Source organism: Protopterus annectens, chromosome 8.part0 (genome assembly GCF_019279795.1).
Source record: "Protopterus annectens isolate FY-2018-M chromosome 8.part0, PAN1.0, whole genome shotgun sequence".
In the NCBI taxonomy this organism is placed as follows: Eukaryota; Metazoa; Chordata; order Ceratodontiformes; family Protopteridae; genus Protopterus; species Protopterus annectens.
In genome coordinates, this window is record NC_056741.1 from 500989117 (window position 1) to 501006504 (window position 17388).

A 17388-nucleotide genomic window follows, 5' to 3' on the forward strand; every position below is an offset into this window, starting at 1 on the left:
GGAAGCACTGTAGCCTTGCACAGCCTGGGAGCTATAAGCAGCCTTGATCCATGTCTCACTAAATGCACAGACATCAGCATCCTGTAAGGTGAGGAGTGCTTCCAGGGAGTTCAGTTTTGTGTTTAAACTCCTAGCATTAAGCAGCGCAACCCTGAATTTGTATCAATGATATTTTGCTACATTGGAAAATTTGTTGTTTTGCCATTGCCTAAAAAAGTCAATATGGTGGAGACAAGGGCCATTACCAGTATCCAAAAGCCTAGGGCAGACAGGTGCAGACCACCTCTAGCAAAGCAGCAAGGTCTGTCTACCATATCCACCCAGGCTGGCAGACACTGGATCCCCTTGGACTGACAACAGAAGCTGAGGCAATTGCTAAAGAGAATCATTTTTGTTTATATTGTGGCATCATCCTGTGTGAGGATAGGATACTGCCTAGAGCTAGAGACATACCTGTCTGGGGCACACATCAGAGAATTCCATCATGCCTGTCTTCATATAGTCCAGAGAGGTACATCTCAAGTCATTCACTCCAACATGGACTATGACAGAGTGATAACAGTACTTGTTGTTGAGCGACATTAGTGCATGTGTGATTTGTTGGATCCTGGGACCTGACAGGCAGCTGACCGTGACATTTTCCATGTTCACTCTGGTGAGGGAGTCATCTGTGTATCTCACTATAGAGTTGCCTATGACCAAGACATTTGGTACATTTTACCTTAGGGGCTTGTTTGTTGAGACATGGGTGTGTGTGTTGATATGTGTAGTGGTTTTGTTTTCCTTACTGGTGAGTGTAGGTGTTATGTGTTTGGGAGGTCTCTGTTGCTTTGGTAGGCTTTTAGTGATTACCTCTGTGTATGTGGGTTTATGTATTGTGACCTTATTTTATGTAAAAGGTGAGGTTTGCGTGAGAGGTGAAGTGTGTGTGCTGATGACCTGTTTGACATTTAGTTTGCTTTTAGATGAGATAATTGACTCCAGTTCCACAGTTTATTTGCATCTCTCACAAAGGGTGTTAGTTTGCATTAGGAGTAAATTGCAGTCAATATACATGAAGCAATTGCTGCATTGCCTCAATATGCTCAAATCAATCAAGCTTGCAGGAAAAATGATGGGAAATTGCCCATCTATTGTGGCAGGATTTTTCTCAATGTGGTATTTGGGAAGTAGTGGGTTAGCTTGACTTAGTCACAAATAGCAAAAGCAATTCAATTAAATGCAGTTAACAAAGTGCAGTGCTGGCTTAAAATATACTTATTTTTCTGGTATTTTTTTCAGTGAATGCCTTGGATTTCAGTGGAGATGCACTCCAGACCTCTGGCTAAAGTTTACAAATGTTGTGCAGCTCTGGTAAACTGAGAGCAAACCCCTGCAAAAGTGAGGCTTATATACAGAAAAAAATTAAACAGTTTTAACAAAACTACTAATTGGAAAACCTGAAAATGAGTCTTTCTCCAGCAATCCCCAACTCAGATGGGTTCAGAGATACACACTTCTGCCACAAGGGTGTAGGGAGGCCCCCTTAATGTAAGATGGCTGGTTTAAGAGCACAGTGATACCAAACAGTATAGATTCAGCAGGTCTGAATCTAGCATATTTTATGTAAGGCAAGGAAACACTATTTCTAGATGGGAAGGAGTAAGGGGAAAGTCACTTAAAGGTCAAAGTGAGAGTGTTTAGTAGGGTACTATTAGAAGACCTGCAGTGGTACCACACTCTGCACAAACTGACAGCTCTTTGAGCAGTTGTGAGCGGTAGCAAACTATGGTGATCATTTCTTACAGAGGATTTTAACCAGATAAGTTTGTTTATATGCAAGCACAGGGAACAACATTTGCATATCACATACCAGCAAGGCTTTTATACCAGCAGGATGAAAGACTTACATAAAGTTAAACCCTCAGGCCAATCAGATAAAAACACAATAAGCTATCTACCAGTAGTTCCCACCTTTGATGGGTTAAATTTAGCTCTCTGCTCCCACCAGAGTACAAAAGAACCCTCCCAATGTAAAACAAACTGCTTTTGAGTTCAAGTGCAATAACAAATGCTTTAGAACAGAAGTACGAATTCCTGCAATATCGGGAATCTTTGGAAATAAGTTCATTGTTCCTGAGAAATGTTCACAACACACAAAAATTTTGCAAAACTTAGAAATATTTTGGAAGACTCAGGAGAACTTTGGCAAACTCAGAACAGCTTTTACAGAATAGTGTTAAAACAACCTAATAACAGTACCATAACAAACAGATGGAGTTTCTTTAAAAAGTGCGGGCTGAAAAACAGTGACAAATTCATACAAATAAATAAATGCAGCAGCATAGAAGTGTTGAATATTAGTGAAACAGAGCAAGTACAAAAGTATAATTATATCAGTTTTGTAGGTCCAGATGGTTTTAGAAGCAATCCAAGTCTTGCAGTCACAGGTGTCCAAGCCAGGCACAAGGAAGCTCAGAATAAATGAGCCTTGAGAGTGGTCAAAATAAATTCACTAAAAGAATCACTTTGGTAAAACATCTTGTATATAGAGGCAGATGTAAATACCTAAATCTTTATGCTTTAAGTTATAGGTATGTGAGAAGAAAATTTTATTTTTGTGTATAAAATATTTCATGGTGGTATAATGCAAATTTATTATGGAGATGTACAAAAATGATAAAGCGCTAAAGCTCTGTAATAAGACATTTAAGATTTATTTATGTAAGACTAGAATAAGATCTTTATTCATATCAAACTACATGTCATTTTTATGGAATAACGTATTTATTGAAATAACAGAAAGTGGTGCAGCGGATCACATTGTCACCTCACAACAAGAGGTTTCCAAGTTCAATTCTTGGATGGGGTGCCATCTGTGCAGTCTGCATGTCAACCCTGTGTTCATGTGGTTCCCTTTGGTTCTTCCTGTTTCCTCCCATATTCTAAAGACATACAGTAGGTGGATTAGTCTAAATTGGCCAAATATACAGGTGTGCATGTGAGTGGGTGGTAACAGCGGTAGGGCTATCCACCCAGTGGTGTGATACTTGGCTCTAGCTGATTGCCACTGTTGAAGTGAAAGCCGAAGGCCATGTGCAAAAATGGGAAAAAGGGTTGTGAAAGTATGAGTGGTTGGATGGATACCTAATGAAATTTGTCAGCCAACTATTTTGATAGTTATAAAAAAAATATTGACACCTTAGCATAAGTTAATAAATTTGAACCTTATGGAATCAGTGTTCCTTGTCAGACAATTGACCTGAATACTGTTAAAGTTCTTTTGACCTTACAACCTTATGACTTTTACCTCCAGTGAAGAATTTTCCTGGACAGTCCTAGGCTTAATTCACAAATACTTCTTTGAAACGTTGGTAAACAAGCCTACCAGAAGACATGGCGTTCTTGACTTGATCAGGAGTATCCCACAGACCTCAGTTCTGAGACTTCTCTTTTTACACATTTGCTTCTCAAATCCCCAAGGAAAGAGCCAAGACCACTGGCTAATAAAGTTTGCAAATGACTGTAATCTGAGGACTGTTGTTAAGTCTACCACGAACACCTAAATCCTCCAGAATAAACTCTATCAAGTATACTCTTGTTGTAGTAAAAACGGGGCTTAAATTAATTGTAAAAAGTGAAGTATCATCACTTATGGAAGACTGATTCTCACTCAGTAAACCATACAGACAGCACATTACTACAAAATAGAAATGTAGTCACAGACATACTTCTTAAACTCTTAGAGCAGTGATGGCGAACCTGTGACACTTGTCAAAGATGACACATGCCACAACATTTTGGGTGACGTCAGCAATCACCAACACCCGAGTTACCAAAGACACTGCTTTTGAATTTATTGCTCATGTGAAGTGTAGTGAATTATTTTGGGTTTGGCATGTCAAAAGCTCCTGGCACAAGAGGTTTGCCATCACTGTCTTAGAGCAAGAAATCTGGACAAAGTCATAAATAATCATGGTACAAAGGCCCAAAAACAGGGACAAATTTTAAATATTGCTCTTGAAAACATAGAACGTTTATAGAATAATGTGTTCTGCATTAGCATGTATTTTCTAAAGGGTATAAAGTCTGAAATTGAAATACATGTCAGTATTTTCTGACTTCAGTTCTCATTGCCTTGCCAATGATTTACCAGAAAACCAAAAATTTATGAGGAACAGACCAAAAATGTGTTGCAAAAATCTGGACATTCTGTACAAATGTACAGTTGAAAGGTATGGTCACAGAGCTATGAACATAAGCTGATAACTTCCTCTCTTTTAGGGATTAGGCAAAGGTTATCAAGAAATCATTTTATTTAGCACAGTTAATTTCCAAGAGAATATCATCAATGTCTAAAGTGGTAATAATTCCCTTATAGTCAGCATTGATCACACCAGTTACTGAGTACAAGGCCTGATTTACAATGTAACTTAGTAAACAGATCAAAGAGAAAAGAAACAAAGTTTCCTAACCAAAAAGATAACAAGAATAACGTCCCTGAGCAAACAAGGGAGGCTATTCAGTGTCTTATAGAATCTGAATGAGAGTTTTGTGTCTCATTTACTCCATCTTTAGGGACCCAGTTGTTATAGACTTACTGTATCCCCACAAGTTCGATGCTTCTATTAGTGCAACACCACAGAACTACATCTTCGGCAATGGATAAACAGAGAACAATGGAGGGGCAGATTTATAAGGCAGTAGTACCCAAGCCACTGGAATAAAATTCTCCTGTATGTTAAGCAGTATGGATCATTATCTCCCTTAAAACATTACCTAGAACACAGGGTGGGTATCCAAACATTTACCAGCAAACAAATGGTCCAACAGTATTGTTAACCTTCACTGAAAAACTTTAGCACAAATCCAAAGAAAAACGCTTCAGTGATAGGAAACTCAAAGGACCACAAAACTTTAAGAACTTTAATAAAACAACAAATGACAAAGCTTTCGGGCCAATGCCCTTCTTCAGTGTGTAGTAAAATCATCCGGCTGACTTCTAAACTTTAATAATACAGGTGTAGAATCATGTGACACAGCATCCAGGAAGTGTTGGTTATAATTATATAGTATATTCAGTTAAAATTATTACAAAACAGTTTCTCATTTTAGAATTGACTGTTTCTTCTTTAAAGCAGGTTTAATACTGATAGCTACATTGATGCCTGGAACAACATTGGCTTGTAGTCTAAGAATCCATTCATATTCAACTAATTCTAGTGTATTATTTAAATCTCCACCCCTTCTACTTTTATATACTGAGTTAGTCACCCTGAACTGAAATTCATGTTCCAAACCTGCTTCCCCTTTATGCTTGGCTAGTGCATTAATACTAATATTTCTTCTTATCTTTGATCTTTAAGTCTACATGTGGACTTTCCAATGTAGAAAGCAGAGCATTTTGAGAAAGAAGCAATATATATATATATAACATTATAATTATTACATGTAGCAGAACATCTAAATGTATATGTTTGTTTAGTTACAGGATGTATAAGTTCATTACTCCTTACAACATATGCACTTATAGCAAGGGAAGGTGCCAAGCTTATGCATTTCTTTATTTATTGATGACTTCATATCTTTGTAGCATAAACGTCTTTTGAGACTGGAACCATTCTTCTAAGTGAAACTTTGTTTATCACCTATCAACTGCTTGATCTCTGGTAGCAAGACTAAATATTCCAATTGTTTGCAATAATTTGTTTAATTTCATCAATCCTTCTATTATATTTAGTAATATAGAGTAACTGTACAGATTTATCCTAACAATTAATCGTTTGTGGACAATCTTTCTTATCTGAAAAATAAGGCCTACTAGTGTTCTTCCTATCATTTAATATTCATCATATCTTCCATCTGCTGAATACATTTAGCATTATCTGTATTCAACCTGCTAGCATGCATTAGCTGACTTTTCGCTGTACCATTAAATACATGGGCAGCATGCATGCTCGCTCTATGTGTGCACCTATCTACTTGTACTTCCTTGTTTAATATAGAAGTCCTAATACTAGTGTTAACTATCTCCAATTTAACATCTAAATAACTTATTTCATTAGAAGAAAAATGTAAAGTAAATTTCAAAAACTGAGTAGTCTCATTCAGGTATTCAGCAAATGATACTAGTTCAGAACATTCACCTTCCCATATCATAAAAGCAGCATCCACAAAATGCTTATAAAAAGTCAATTTCTGTACAAAAATGATGGACATTTATATGCAAACTGCTCCTCTCGAGAACCTACAACAATATTAGCATAGATGTTTGCTATGGGAGTACTTATAGGGATACCCACTTTTCGATGAAATTCAAAGGCCTGAAAGATAAGCACATTGTTGTTCAGTACTAATTCAAAATCTCACATATAGTATTAACTTCTCTTGTAGAACTATTACCATGTTCACATACAAATTCTTGTAAGGCATCCAAGCCATAATCAGGGAAATTATAGACCCATCAACCTAACTAGCCTGATCTGCAAGGCCATGGAATGGATTATCATGGACCTCATTATCAGGGACATTGGCAGCCTTCAAACACTTGACCCCGCATAGTTTGGCTTTGTCAAAGGGAGGTCATGTCTGTTAAATCTGGTCGACTTCTTTGAGACAGTCACCAAAGCCATGGATGAGGGGAAGATGGTGCACACTGCCTACCTTGATCTGGATAAGACCTTAAACACTACTCCTCACTTGGGCATAGTAGACAAACTCTCTCAACTAGGTATCAATCCATATGTTATCAGATGGGTAGCAAACTGGCTCATTGATAGACCCCACCTAATCAAAATAGGGGAAGCCACTTCAAGCAGTAGACCCATAATGAATGGCGTACCCCAGGGATCAGTCTTGAGGCCTCTGTTATTCAGGATATACTTCTCTGAGGTGCAGGCCAAAACCAGTGGGCTATGACAGACCAGGTTTGCAGATGACTGCAAACTGGGCATGGTCATCAATTTCCCAAGTGATGTGGGCGTCGTCCAAGAGGGTCTCACCCAAACAAATGACTGATGCCAAAAACATAGCCTCAAGCTGAATGTAAAAAAAAATGCATCATCCTCCTCTTTGGGGAGAATGATTTCCCCACATATTATCAGATAAATAACAATGTCCTAAGAACACAATCAGTCATGAGGGATTTGGGCACCCAGCTTGATAGCAACCTGCCTTTTGACCACCATGTTCCTTCCATTGTACGGAAAGCTTTCTATATGGCACACCTCATAAGTAAGGGTATCCCATCCAGGGACAAGGAGGTCATTATATCTCTGTCTTCTTCCCTTATAAGGTCAATTATTGAGTACACTGCCCCCTTCAGCATGTACCTTGCAAAACACATGCATCAGCTGGAGAGACCAAAAGGGTTCCTCACATGAAGAATCCAGGGCCTCAAACATCTACTCTACACATATAGGCTAAAAGCCCTGTCCCTCTACTCAGTTTCATACAGATTCCTCAGAGTCAACCTCTTTCTGGCATACAAAGCAATCTCAGACCACACCTTGATGGGACTGCTGCATATCCGCAAGTCAAGCTCCACTCGAGTAACCTGCACACGTGGCTTCAACCCTATCTGTAGCATCAACAGGACTTGTTGGTAGGACATATTTGTGTCCCAGAGACTCCCCCATCTGTGAAACATACTCCCTCTCCAAATCAAGCAGAGTGCCTCATTATCCCTTTTCAAGCGCAACTTGGATAACTGGATGGGAAACAGAAAATATAACCCTGGGATTCCACCCTTGTCCCTGCTGGAGAGGGGCTTTGGGTGCTGACTTGTCTAAACATGGGCTAAACTTTTTGCTAGGCTTATAAGGGCCTCAGGGCCAATAGCCTAGTAACTTCCTATGATCTTGTGATCCTATTAGGAATCACTGTGAACAAGGATTTAATATCTAAAGTTGCAAACATGAAACTAGTACCTTTATTATGTTTATGTCATTCATACAGTTGGGTTGAAAATCACCAGTGTCTTTAACATAGCTATTATCCTTTGATAGAAGACCACTAAGAACTGATTGTAAGTAAACTGAAATCGGTTCAGTTATCCACCCACCTCCAGATACTATTGGCCTCATCGGTAAGTGTAATCCAGACTTTTATGTATCTTGGGTAATCAGTATAATACTGGAGTAATTGGACAAGGAACATTAAAGAAGTGAAATAAATCAACTGAGATGTCACAATTCAATTCCAAACCATAAATGCATATATTAACTTTCATAATAAGCTTTTTTTATATGAGCAGCAGTTATATGAGTAAAGGTAGGATCTTCATTCAAAAACTCAAGTATATTGTTATCATAATCACATTTTAGTATCACTGTAGCCCCTCCCTTGTCAGCTTGTTTGATGACAATATTCTCATTGCTTTGTAATTTAACAAGTGCTTCATGATCTTTATAAGTTAAATTATAATACTTATTAGCATTCTTCTTAGCATACTCTTTATGAGTTTCTTTCTCACATACATTATTAAATGCATTAACTATAGGACACCTTACAGGTACAAAAGTACTTGCTTTCTTACAAGCATTAGAAGCATTTGCTAATGAGATTTTAAAAATAATTTTTATGCTTAGATTTCTAATAAACAACTTTAGATCAGGTACAGCATCAACAGCAGTGTCTGTATTAGATGGAATAAAGTGCAAACCTTTAGATAATAGTGAAATATCTTCTTTTGTAATTTCACAATCCGATAAGTTTACAACTATTCCATTATTCACTTGCCCTGATGTTTGGACAGACTCCTTGTTTGCAAGCATTTGCCTCTTCATCTTCTTGTTTCCCCGCCTCCTTTCCTTTGTGTCCTGCCCCTGGACGAATCACGGTTCTGTGTCTTTGTTGTTTCTGGTAAACTGAGGTGGATTGGAATTGGATGAAAATCTTCAGGGGCTTAGGTGCTACCATTTGTTATATTAGAGTAGGTAGTTGGATTATTCTGGAGAGGACCATTCAAATCTGTAATTTGGTCATTACCAAATGTTCGAAGATTACTTAAACTCATGTTCTCTTGTGAGCTTACTTTCTGAACAGCAGAGGTCTGTCTATTATGGATCTCCAGGATTGATTGGTATGGTCCTCTTGGAGTAAGAAGGTTTCATCTGAGGGAGGGTACTGTTAAGGTGTAAATGGTTATGAGGATCAGTGACCTTAGAATATCCATGATTCTATGAAATCTATAAAAACAAAACAAAAAAATCATTGTTTTGATTAATTGCATTATCCAAATTATATCTTTAAATTTGATTGTTCTTATAAAATAAGAGTGTCTAATCTTGTTTAATTTATCTGATTGTTTTTCTACTCATGTTATTTCTCTAGTTTGATTCCCAGATGGGGTGTCTGTCCACTTGGGTCTTTGCCAGATATTTCCATCTTAATTCTATATGACAAATATGTGGTAGCGGCTGAATTGTCAATCCTTTTTTTGGGGGGGGGGGTGCATATTCACCCATGCTTGAGTGCATGCCCAAACATATATGCATGTACGCAACATTTTGGCGTCCCATCATGAATAGGGTCTGTCTTGTTCCTGCTGCCTGCCAAGATAGGCACTTGCTTCTCTGGGACCTTGATTTGGACAAAAGGTATGACAGAATGAATGGTTGTTATACAGAAACATTAAATGTTTTGTTTTTCTCTTTTTCTTTTAGGTAATATGTTTGCTATAAGTCTGTCTGCAGCAGATGTCGTTGGTGCTGTTTATCCATATCCATTACTTATCAGATCCATTTTGCAAAGCCAGTGGCAATTTGGAGAAATGCAATGTCATATTGCAGCTTTCATTCATGGTTTGAGTCTCCATGCTTCTGTGTATAACATCATGGTGATAGCAATCAATCGATGGTGCTGCATTTGCTATGAGATGAAATATGATAAGATATTCACCATGAAGAACACCTACTGCTATATACTCCTGATATGGACTATTAGCTTTATTTTAGTTTTACCAGATCCCTTAGTGGGAGCTTTACAATATAATCCACGTGTATACATATGTTCATTCCTGTCCTCTGCAAATGAAGCATTAACTGTTAGTGTTGCAGTCTTTCATTTTGTTTTGCCAGTAACTATTGTAATTCTGTGCTATGCAAGTATTTGGATTAAGGTCATACTGGTCAAATACAGAATCAAAAAAGATAGCAAACAAGTTTTTCAATCATCCGATATGAGGAACTTTTTGACAATGTTTGCTGTGTTTGTGCTTTTTGCAGTTTGCTGGGCCCCATTCAGTATTCCTGGTTTGATTGCAGTTTTCAGCCCACCAGGAAAAGCACTAAAGTTTCCAGACTGGTTGTTTGTTCTTGGATTCTTTAGCATTTGCTTTAATAGCTGTCTCAATGGCATTGTTTATGGGGTTTTTAATAAGAATTTTCGTCAGGAGTACAAGCTTATACTGTGGTCACTAGTAAAATGTATAATAAGAGATACATAGTGAAAGAGAGGGCAGCAGGAAGTTGTAGGAACTCTACTGGAGTTTTTACATGAAAATCATGAAAGAACTTTCTAAAACATCACTTAAATATCTAATAAATGTGTTGCAGGAAAGCATTACAACACTTCTTAGCAATCTTCAGAGCTAAAATGTCCATCTGCTAGTAAATGTATTTTCATTGCTAATGTCACAATATTTACATCTGCCAGAAAAGAAAGCATATGTGGCATCAAACTGCAGTTCTTTATTCACCAGGAATGAGCTTAATATATTAGTCCTTTGAATGTGGGTTTGCCATTTCGATGAATGTGAGTTTCCAAGGCAGAGAGGCTTACTGTTCATGCTAAGTCTGTTTTCATTGTATGACTGTATTGTTTTGTTTAGCAAATGGCTATCAGTGTTTGTGCTATAATATTCGAACTAAAAGTTATAAATGTCACTAATCGTTGTAGAAGCAAAAAGGAAATAGTAAGCACACTGAGCAGATTGAACAATCTCTATGGTAAGTGGGGAGAAACATCTAAGTAACAGCACACTGCTGTGGGGAGGTTGATTCATTACTCTGCCTAAGGCCTCTCTTGATTATGATCCATCACTGACGTAGTTCACAATAATTTTTTTGCATCATATACTTTTATTATTTATTTATTTTTATTTTACATTTGTTTATCGGAAAAATCCAACTGGGATGAGATTCGTTTTCAGTGGAGGCCTGTGGAGAAAACCTCCACATTTAAAGAAAATATATGAAAATACAAAGACATACACAGATATATAGTACATTATAAATTTATACTTTGCTGTTACAGCTGACAATTTGTGTTAAACAATCACCTGTTATAATTTCTTGTCACAGTGTAGACATAGCAGATTTTCAAAGTAAACTGAAAGAAGGGTGTGTAGGCAGATTTGGATAGAAAAGATAGGGTTAGCGTATATGAGCATGAGGGAAAGCTTAGCACTGGAGGTGGTCAGAGAAGGAGGAATAAGCACGATGGGACTGTTGCTATCTAGCCTGGACATGTATTGGAACAGAGCCAGGTGTCATTAAGATAAGTTTTAAGAGCGCTTTTGAATTGGTTGGTATTAGTGTTGGTTCTGATGCGTTGAACTAGAGAATTCCATTTTTTTTTGCTACATGGTAAGAAAATAGGGAGTCACCTGCTATATTAGAGGGTTTAGACACTTGTCGTAATGATTTATTTGTTGAGCGAAGACTTTGGTTTGTAGTATGGGGCTGGAGTATGTTTAACAGGGCAGGGTTTTTTCAGATTGGTAGACTAGTTTCTGTGCCAAGGTTAATTGATTATAGGATAGAAGTTGTGGGAGTTCTAACCAGGAAAGTTTTTTTTAAGGAGTGACAGTGGTGGGCATGATGTGGGCAGTCAGTGACAAATTTAGCTTTTTTATTATAGATCTGTTTTTTTGAGGTTGGTGAGTATTGGTGAGGCATACAGAAGTGTTGATAGGAGATGGAGTCTAGCAATGGTAACCCTAGAAGCATTAGATACTTTTATTTCTGTATTTTGTCTTTAGATAAAACTAATACCCCGGGATTCATGAAGCTCAGCGCAAGGCCGGCGTAAGGCCTCCACCGGCCGTGTGGCGTATATATGGTGTAGTAGCGCCATATGCATATTAATGAAGCTGCGCTGCCACCTCATCCACGTGCATAGGAAACGTGCGCGAGTGCATGGGGTGTTACTAAGTTGCGGCTGGAGGTGTGTCAATGTCGGCTGTCGATGAGCAACCTAAACTGCTGAATATTATAGTCTGCCTGCAATAGTAATCGCACCTATCAGTGTCCATGGATAATGAAATGTATGCAAAGCATGCAAGACAGTTCCTGGCCACACAAAATTGAGAATCAAACCGAAATGCATGCAACACAATATGAGTTTCCGTCCTGACAGTCCATATTGTATACCAAACTCACACAAACATATGAATATTAAAATGTGCTATACACATGAACAGGAACGTAACCGGCACATACACATAGGATGGCATATGCGGAACCATGACATCCAAATGCAGAACCCATGCATGCATAATGCAATACGCAACATCCCCTGTATAGCACATAACCCGCACCCATGTCCGAATGTCCACCAAATCCAGCTACCAGCCTTGCGCAGCCATACACCTACACATAGCGAGTATTACCCATATGTAGTAGGAAGTATCGCCCTAGGCAGTGTCAGGATTGCAAATATGTATCCCACATTTGTAAACATCCCATCACAGTTTTGTAAATCCAAATGCCCGCACGTTCATGTTTTGGCAAAATGTGTGTACATGCCGCGTGGGATAAGTAACCTGTTGAAACATCAGAGTTGTTTACACGCCACGGTGTATAGTACTGTACACATCTGGACAAAAGTTGTATTTGTAGTCATGGTACTGTTCAGTTTCTAGATGGACATGCAAAACATACTACGCAGGACGGAACACCTGTCCACCATGCAGGTCTCCCCACTAGGGTTGCCACCTGTTCAGATGCCTAAGGTGGGACATCTTTTGTAGAAATGTGAGATTTTGCAAGATAAAACACCCCCGGCCAGTGCAAAGGACAGAATTTCACTTGTTTGCCAAAATAAAAGCTTATTTTGTAGCATTTGAATTGCTTATGCTATTTCATATAATAGTTATGTGTTTCAGATACAAAATACCTGTTTTATGCAACTATTAAAGAAAATAAGAAATATATTTTGTCTTAAAATCTCAGGACATTTGCCATTTCTTAGGTTTTGTCACAGGACACAACTGTCAAAAGTGGGACTGTCCCTCACAAAGAGGGACAGGTGGTAACCCTACTCCCCACATGAATTATCGACAGAATATATTAAACTCAATCACATACCGACACCACACCTCTCAACCTATTACAGCAACAAAATCTGGACAAAGCCTAAAATGATGGGTGGGAAAATAGGGACACATGTAAATACTGCTCTCACAAACTTCGAAATTTCACAGAATAATAGTATGTACATTAGCATGAAATGTTGTGAAGGATGTGGGGTAGTCCCCGAGTATTACAGAGGTCCGTACATATTTACAGTAACAAACCTTCACATTTGTTTACTGTACTACTGCATACCTGTAGTTAATTCATGTCCAACATAATAATCCTCGTATGAATGAATACAGGAAATAGTCAAATGTGAATGGTAACACCACTCACCGTGGATTATGTATTGTAACCACCCCCACCCATATTATGTAATGCCAACATAATAAGCTGCTGACAGGTGCCCAAACACTTGTGTCTGTAAACACAGGTAAAATGTATAAAATGGACAAACTCTGTCCATGTGCTTTGTCTGACATTTGAACATGGTCAGGGCAGTTCCGTTCACCAGGCGTACAAGCCTAAACCCAGATCACCACATGAACACCCTGACAATCAAAGACTTGTATGTGCCTGGACTATAAGCCTTGGGGTTCTGAATATCCCTGGAGTGATTAAATATGCAGCTTGGGTCCAGAGCAGTAAGGAATAGGGAATGTGTAATATGTAATTCTGCATTTTTCCCAGCAGGAGAATGGATGCCTGTGTTGTAAGTGAAGCGGTGAGGCATATGTTAATGTAGCTATGTACTATGGGTATGTATATAAATGAGTCAGAACACCAAAAGTATAGTGGTTACAGCATCCGGCCAACGTGAATGCAGTCCCGGTTCAACTACGACTACAGCACATATAATGTTAAAGTGTAATGAATGTGTCTGTGCTATACAGACATTTAAATATGTAAAGGTGAATGTGTGTTTCGCATATGTCCGTTAACCAGATTACAGATATTTTACTGGTACTGTCACAAGTAATAAAGCCCACGTAAGCACAAAGACTTAGTAAACATATGTAACCCACAATAAGGATATGCAAGTGCGCCTGCGCGTGTGTAATCCGCTCACAGCATAGCAAATAAATGCTGTTTTCTACACGTTATGTCTATATATGGATATATACATTTGCGTATAGATATATATCCATAGACTTAAACTAAATATATATATATATATATATATATATATATATATATATATATATATATATATATATATATATATATATATACAAACACATACAACATTAATTGATATATACATAACAAACATATAAACATATGTCCTTGTAGATATAACACATGTACATAAATAGGTTACATAATAGCTATTATGGATAGACATACAGACATGCAATAAAGGTAAATACACTGCTGCTTTCAAAACCATTGCCCGGAAAGTACCAGTGTGCCAGATCTGCAAGTCCTACTCTTTAAACATGGATATAGGTGTCCTTTGCAGGACCTCAAAAATTGTGAATCTATACAGGCACCGTCCTGTAATGATTGCTGCAAGGAAGTGTCATCCACAGCTACAATATAGCTGTACATGCAACAGTAGCTTCTGCAAGTGTAATAACACATGGGTTGACAGAATGTATGACATATGTCTCGATACGTGGAGAGTGGATAATGCTTAGAAATGTCTTCATACTTTATTATCGCTCACATTAAGTATGTCTTATGACTACTGTGGAGGGATGTCGGGTCTGGGAATCATGGGTATGCAATAATGGGCCTAGGTGTTGGCTGGCACAGATTTATTAGGTCCGCCCCATGGGAGTGATTAATATTCCTATGTGGGTATAGCACACACCTTTATCTTCCAAAAATGAAGAACCCATCTACTGGATATTGTGTAAACCATTGGGGGAAGTCGTAGGGACTTATATCAGTGTCTTGTAAGCGATTATCATGGACGTACATGCATACAACTAAGATGGTAACCATACCTCTCAACCTTTCAGAATAAGACATCTGGACAAAGGCATTTTAAAATAAGTACAAATAGGGAATATTTAAAATATTCCTCTTACAAAGTTAGAACGTTGATAGAATAATGGATCATTCATTAGTATGAATGTTTTGAGGGTTATTAATTATAAACTACTAATGTCTGTCATTATTGTCTAACTCCACAGTCCCTAATGACTTGCCACTAAATTACCAGAAAGGCACAATATTATTAAAAAAGGAACAAAATTATAAGTCTAAGTTCGGGACATTTACCCAAAATGTGTACAGTTGAGAGGTATGAAGGTAACCCTGTCCTAAATAAATGTACAGAACTAGTGAGATTAGGTGGACAGGTGTGAAGAAAGACGTGTTGACAAATGACAAAACATGTATAAGTCAAAAGGATGTACCTCGATAAATGTGATGAATACTTATGCCCTGTGATAGTCAATGTGGAAGGTTAATAGAAACAAAATAAATGTGTCCCTCAGGGTGCCCGAGTAAGCATGTGTGCACACGTGTCTGCCTGTGTGTGTGCGTTGAAGAACGAGTAAGCTAGTGTAAGATTGTTGAAGCCCGTGTAATGTCGTGTAAGCCAGTGTAAGTGTTTGTATGCATGTAAAAGTATGTGTGCGCCCGTGGAAGCGGATGTGCACTTTACTGTGCTCCTATGCGCGGCGCTGCTCACTGTGGACACAGACAGTGAAAAGGAAGGTAAACAAATGGCAGTAAGTTAACCAAGGAGAACTACCACAGCTAGCAGGTGAAAACAATCAGAATGAGCATATTACACAGCCAGTACAGTAGGCCAACACAGCACAGCACTTACAACTCTACAAACAGCATTCCACCATGTTTTTCTCAGACACACTGCAACACTGTAGTATACTAAGAGAAGTGAAAACTGAAAAAGCTTAACTGAGACAACATAATGTTAGGGGCTGCCATTGCTATTATATGTCAACATATGCAAAATGCGGAGGGTTGTGCCAATGTGAATGCTGCTCAGCAACACACAGTGAGTAGACAGAGAAGAGTGTGCAGGCACAGGGTAACCTACCAGGGGCTACATGAGCTGGAGATAGTAGAGCACTATAGAGTGGACAGAGACCTCCTGCAGAAGATTGTGGAGCTGTGCAGGCCATGTCTCACACACAGAACCAACAGAGGGAAACCTATCCCAGTGGAAACCAAGGTATGTGTTGCCCTAAGGATACCAGCAATAGGTACCTTCCAGAGATCAACTGGTGATATGATGTGGATTTCACAAACATCAGCATCCAGGGTACTGCACCAGTTCATGAATGCCATGTCAGCACATGTCAGTGATCATGTATATATCCCCAATTCCCGTGAGGTATTGGGCAGCAATATGTGTCTTTTCCACACAATAGTGGAATACCCTGAGTACTGGGTGCAATACACTGCACGCACATATGCATCAAAGCACCAGCCAGTGAGTGTGATAGGGCCTACATCAACATTAAGGGCTTCCCCTCCATGAGTGGCGGTTTGTGTGTGATGGCCAGCCCATAATACGGAATGTGTGTGCTGGATGCCCTGGAAGCCGCAATGCTTCCTATATGTGGCATCTGATGCAGCTGTACAAAACATTTGGCAATGGGGACAACCCTCATGGTCACCTAGTGGGGGATCCTGGATGTGCAGTTCAACTGTGGCTGATGTCACACATCAGAAATGCACACACACATGAACAGGAATGCCATAATGAGGCACACGCACAAACAGAAAATGTAATCTAGCATGTGTTTGTGTCACTCAAGTCACAGTTCTGGTGCCTGGACACATCTGGTGGAGCATTACAGCACTTAGTGTGAGTGACTATTCATGTATGTGTTGTACTGCAGAACAGTTCAAACACAGCAAAGTCTGTCAATAATGGGCATTCATCATAGTTGTACAACCACCTTTGTGGATATGCATGCAGAGCTCTCATTGCTTATGTGATACAGTGATGTACTTCAAAATACCATTGTAAATGCAAATATCAAATGACAAATGACATAGCACTTGTCTATATGTACACATTGTTACCCATTATACATATTGGGGTCTAATACCTATGTGTTACTGTTGGTATAGTATGTGTAGTAAATGTGGATAACTAACTCTTTTTAGCCTTATAGCTTTACAG

The 17388-nt window shown here is 38.6% G+C and overlaps 1 protein-coding gene across 1 annotated transcript in view; it reads left to right on the forward strand.

The window, feature by feature from the left end:
* Nucleotides 1-10426, forward strand: part of LOC122808275 (melatonin receptor type 1C-like) — a 28738-nt gene extending 18312 nt beyond the window's left edge. Inside the window, exon 2 of the mRNA XM_044079239.1 lies at nt 9645-10426. Within this exon, the coding sequence (XP_043935174.1) occupies nt 9645-10426 (782 nt within the window). The remainder of the gene's footprint in view (nt 1-9644) is intronic.
* The last annotated feature ends 6962 nt before the right edge of the window (nt 10427-17388 follow it).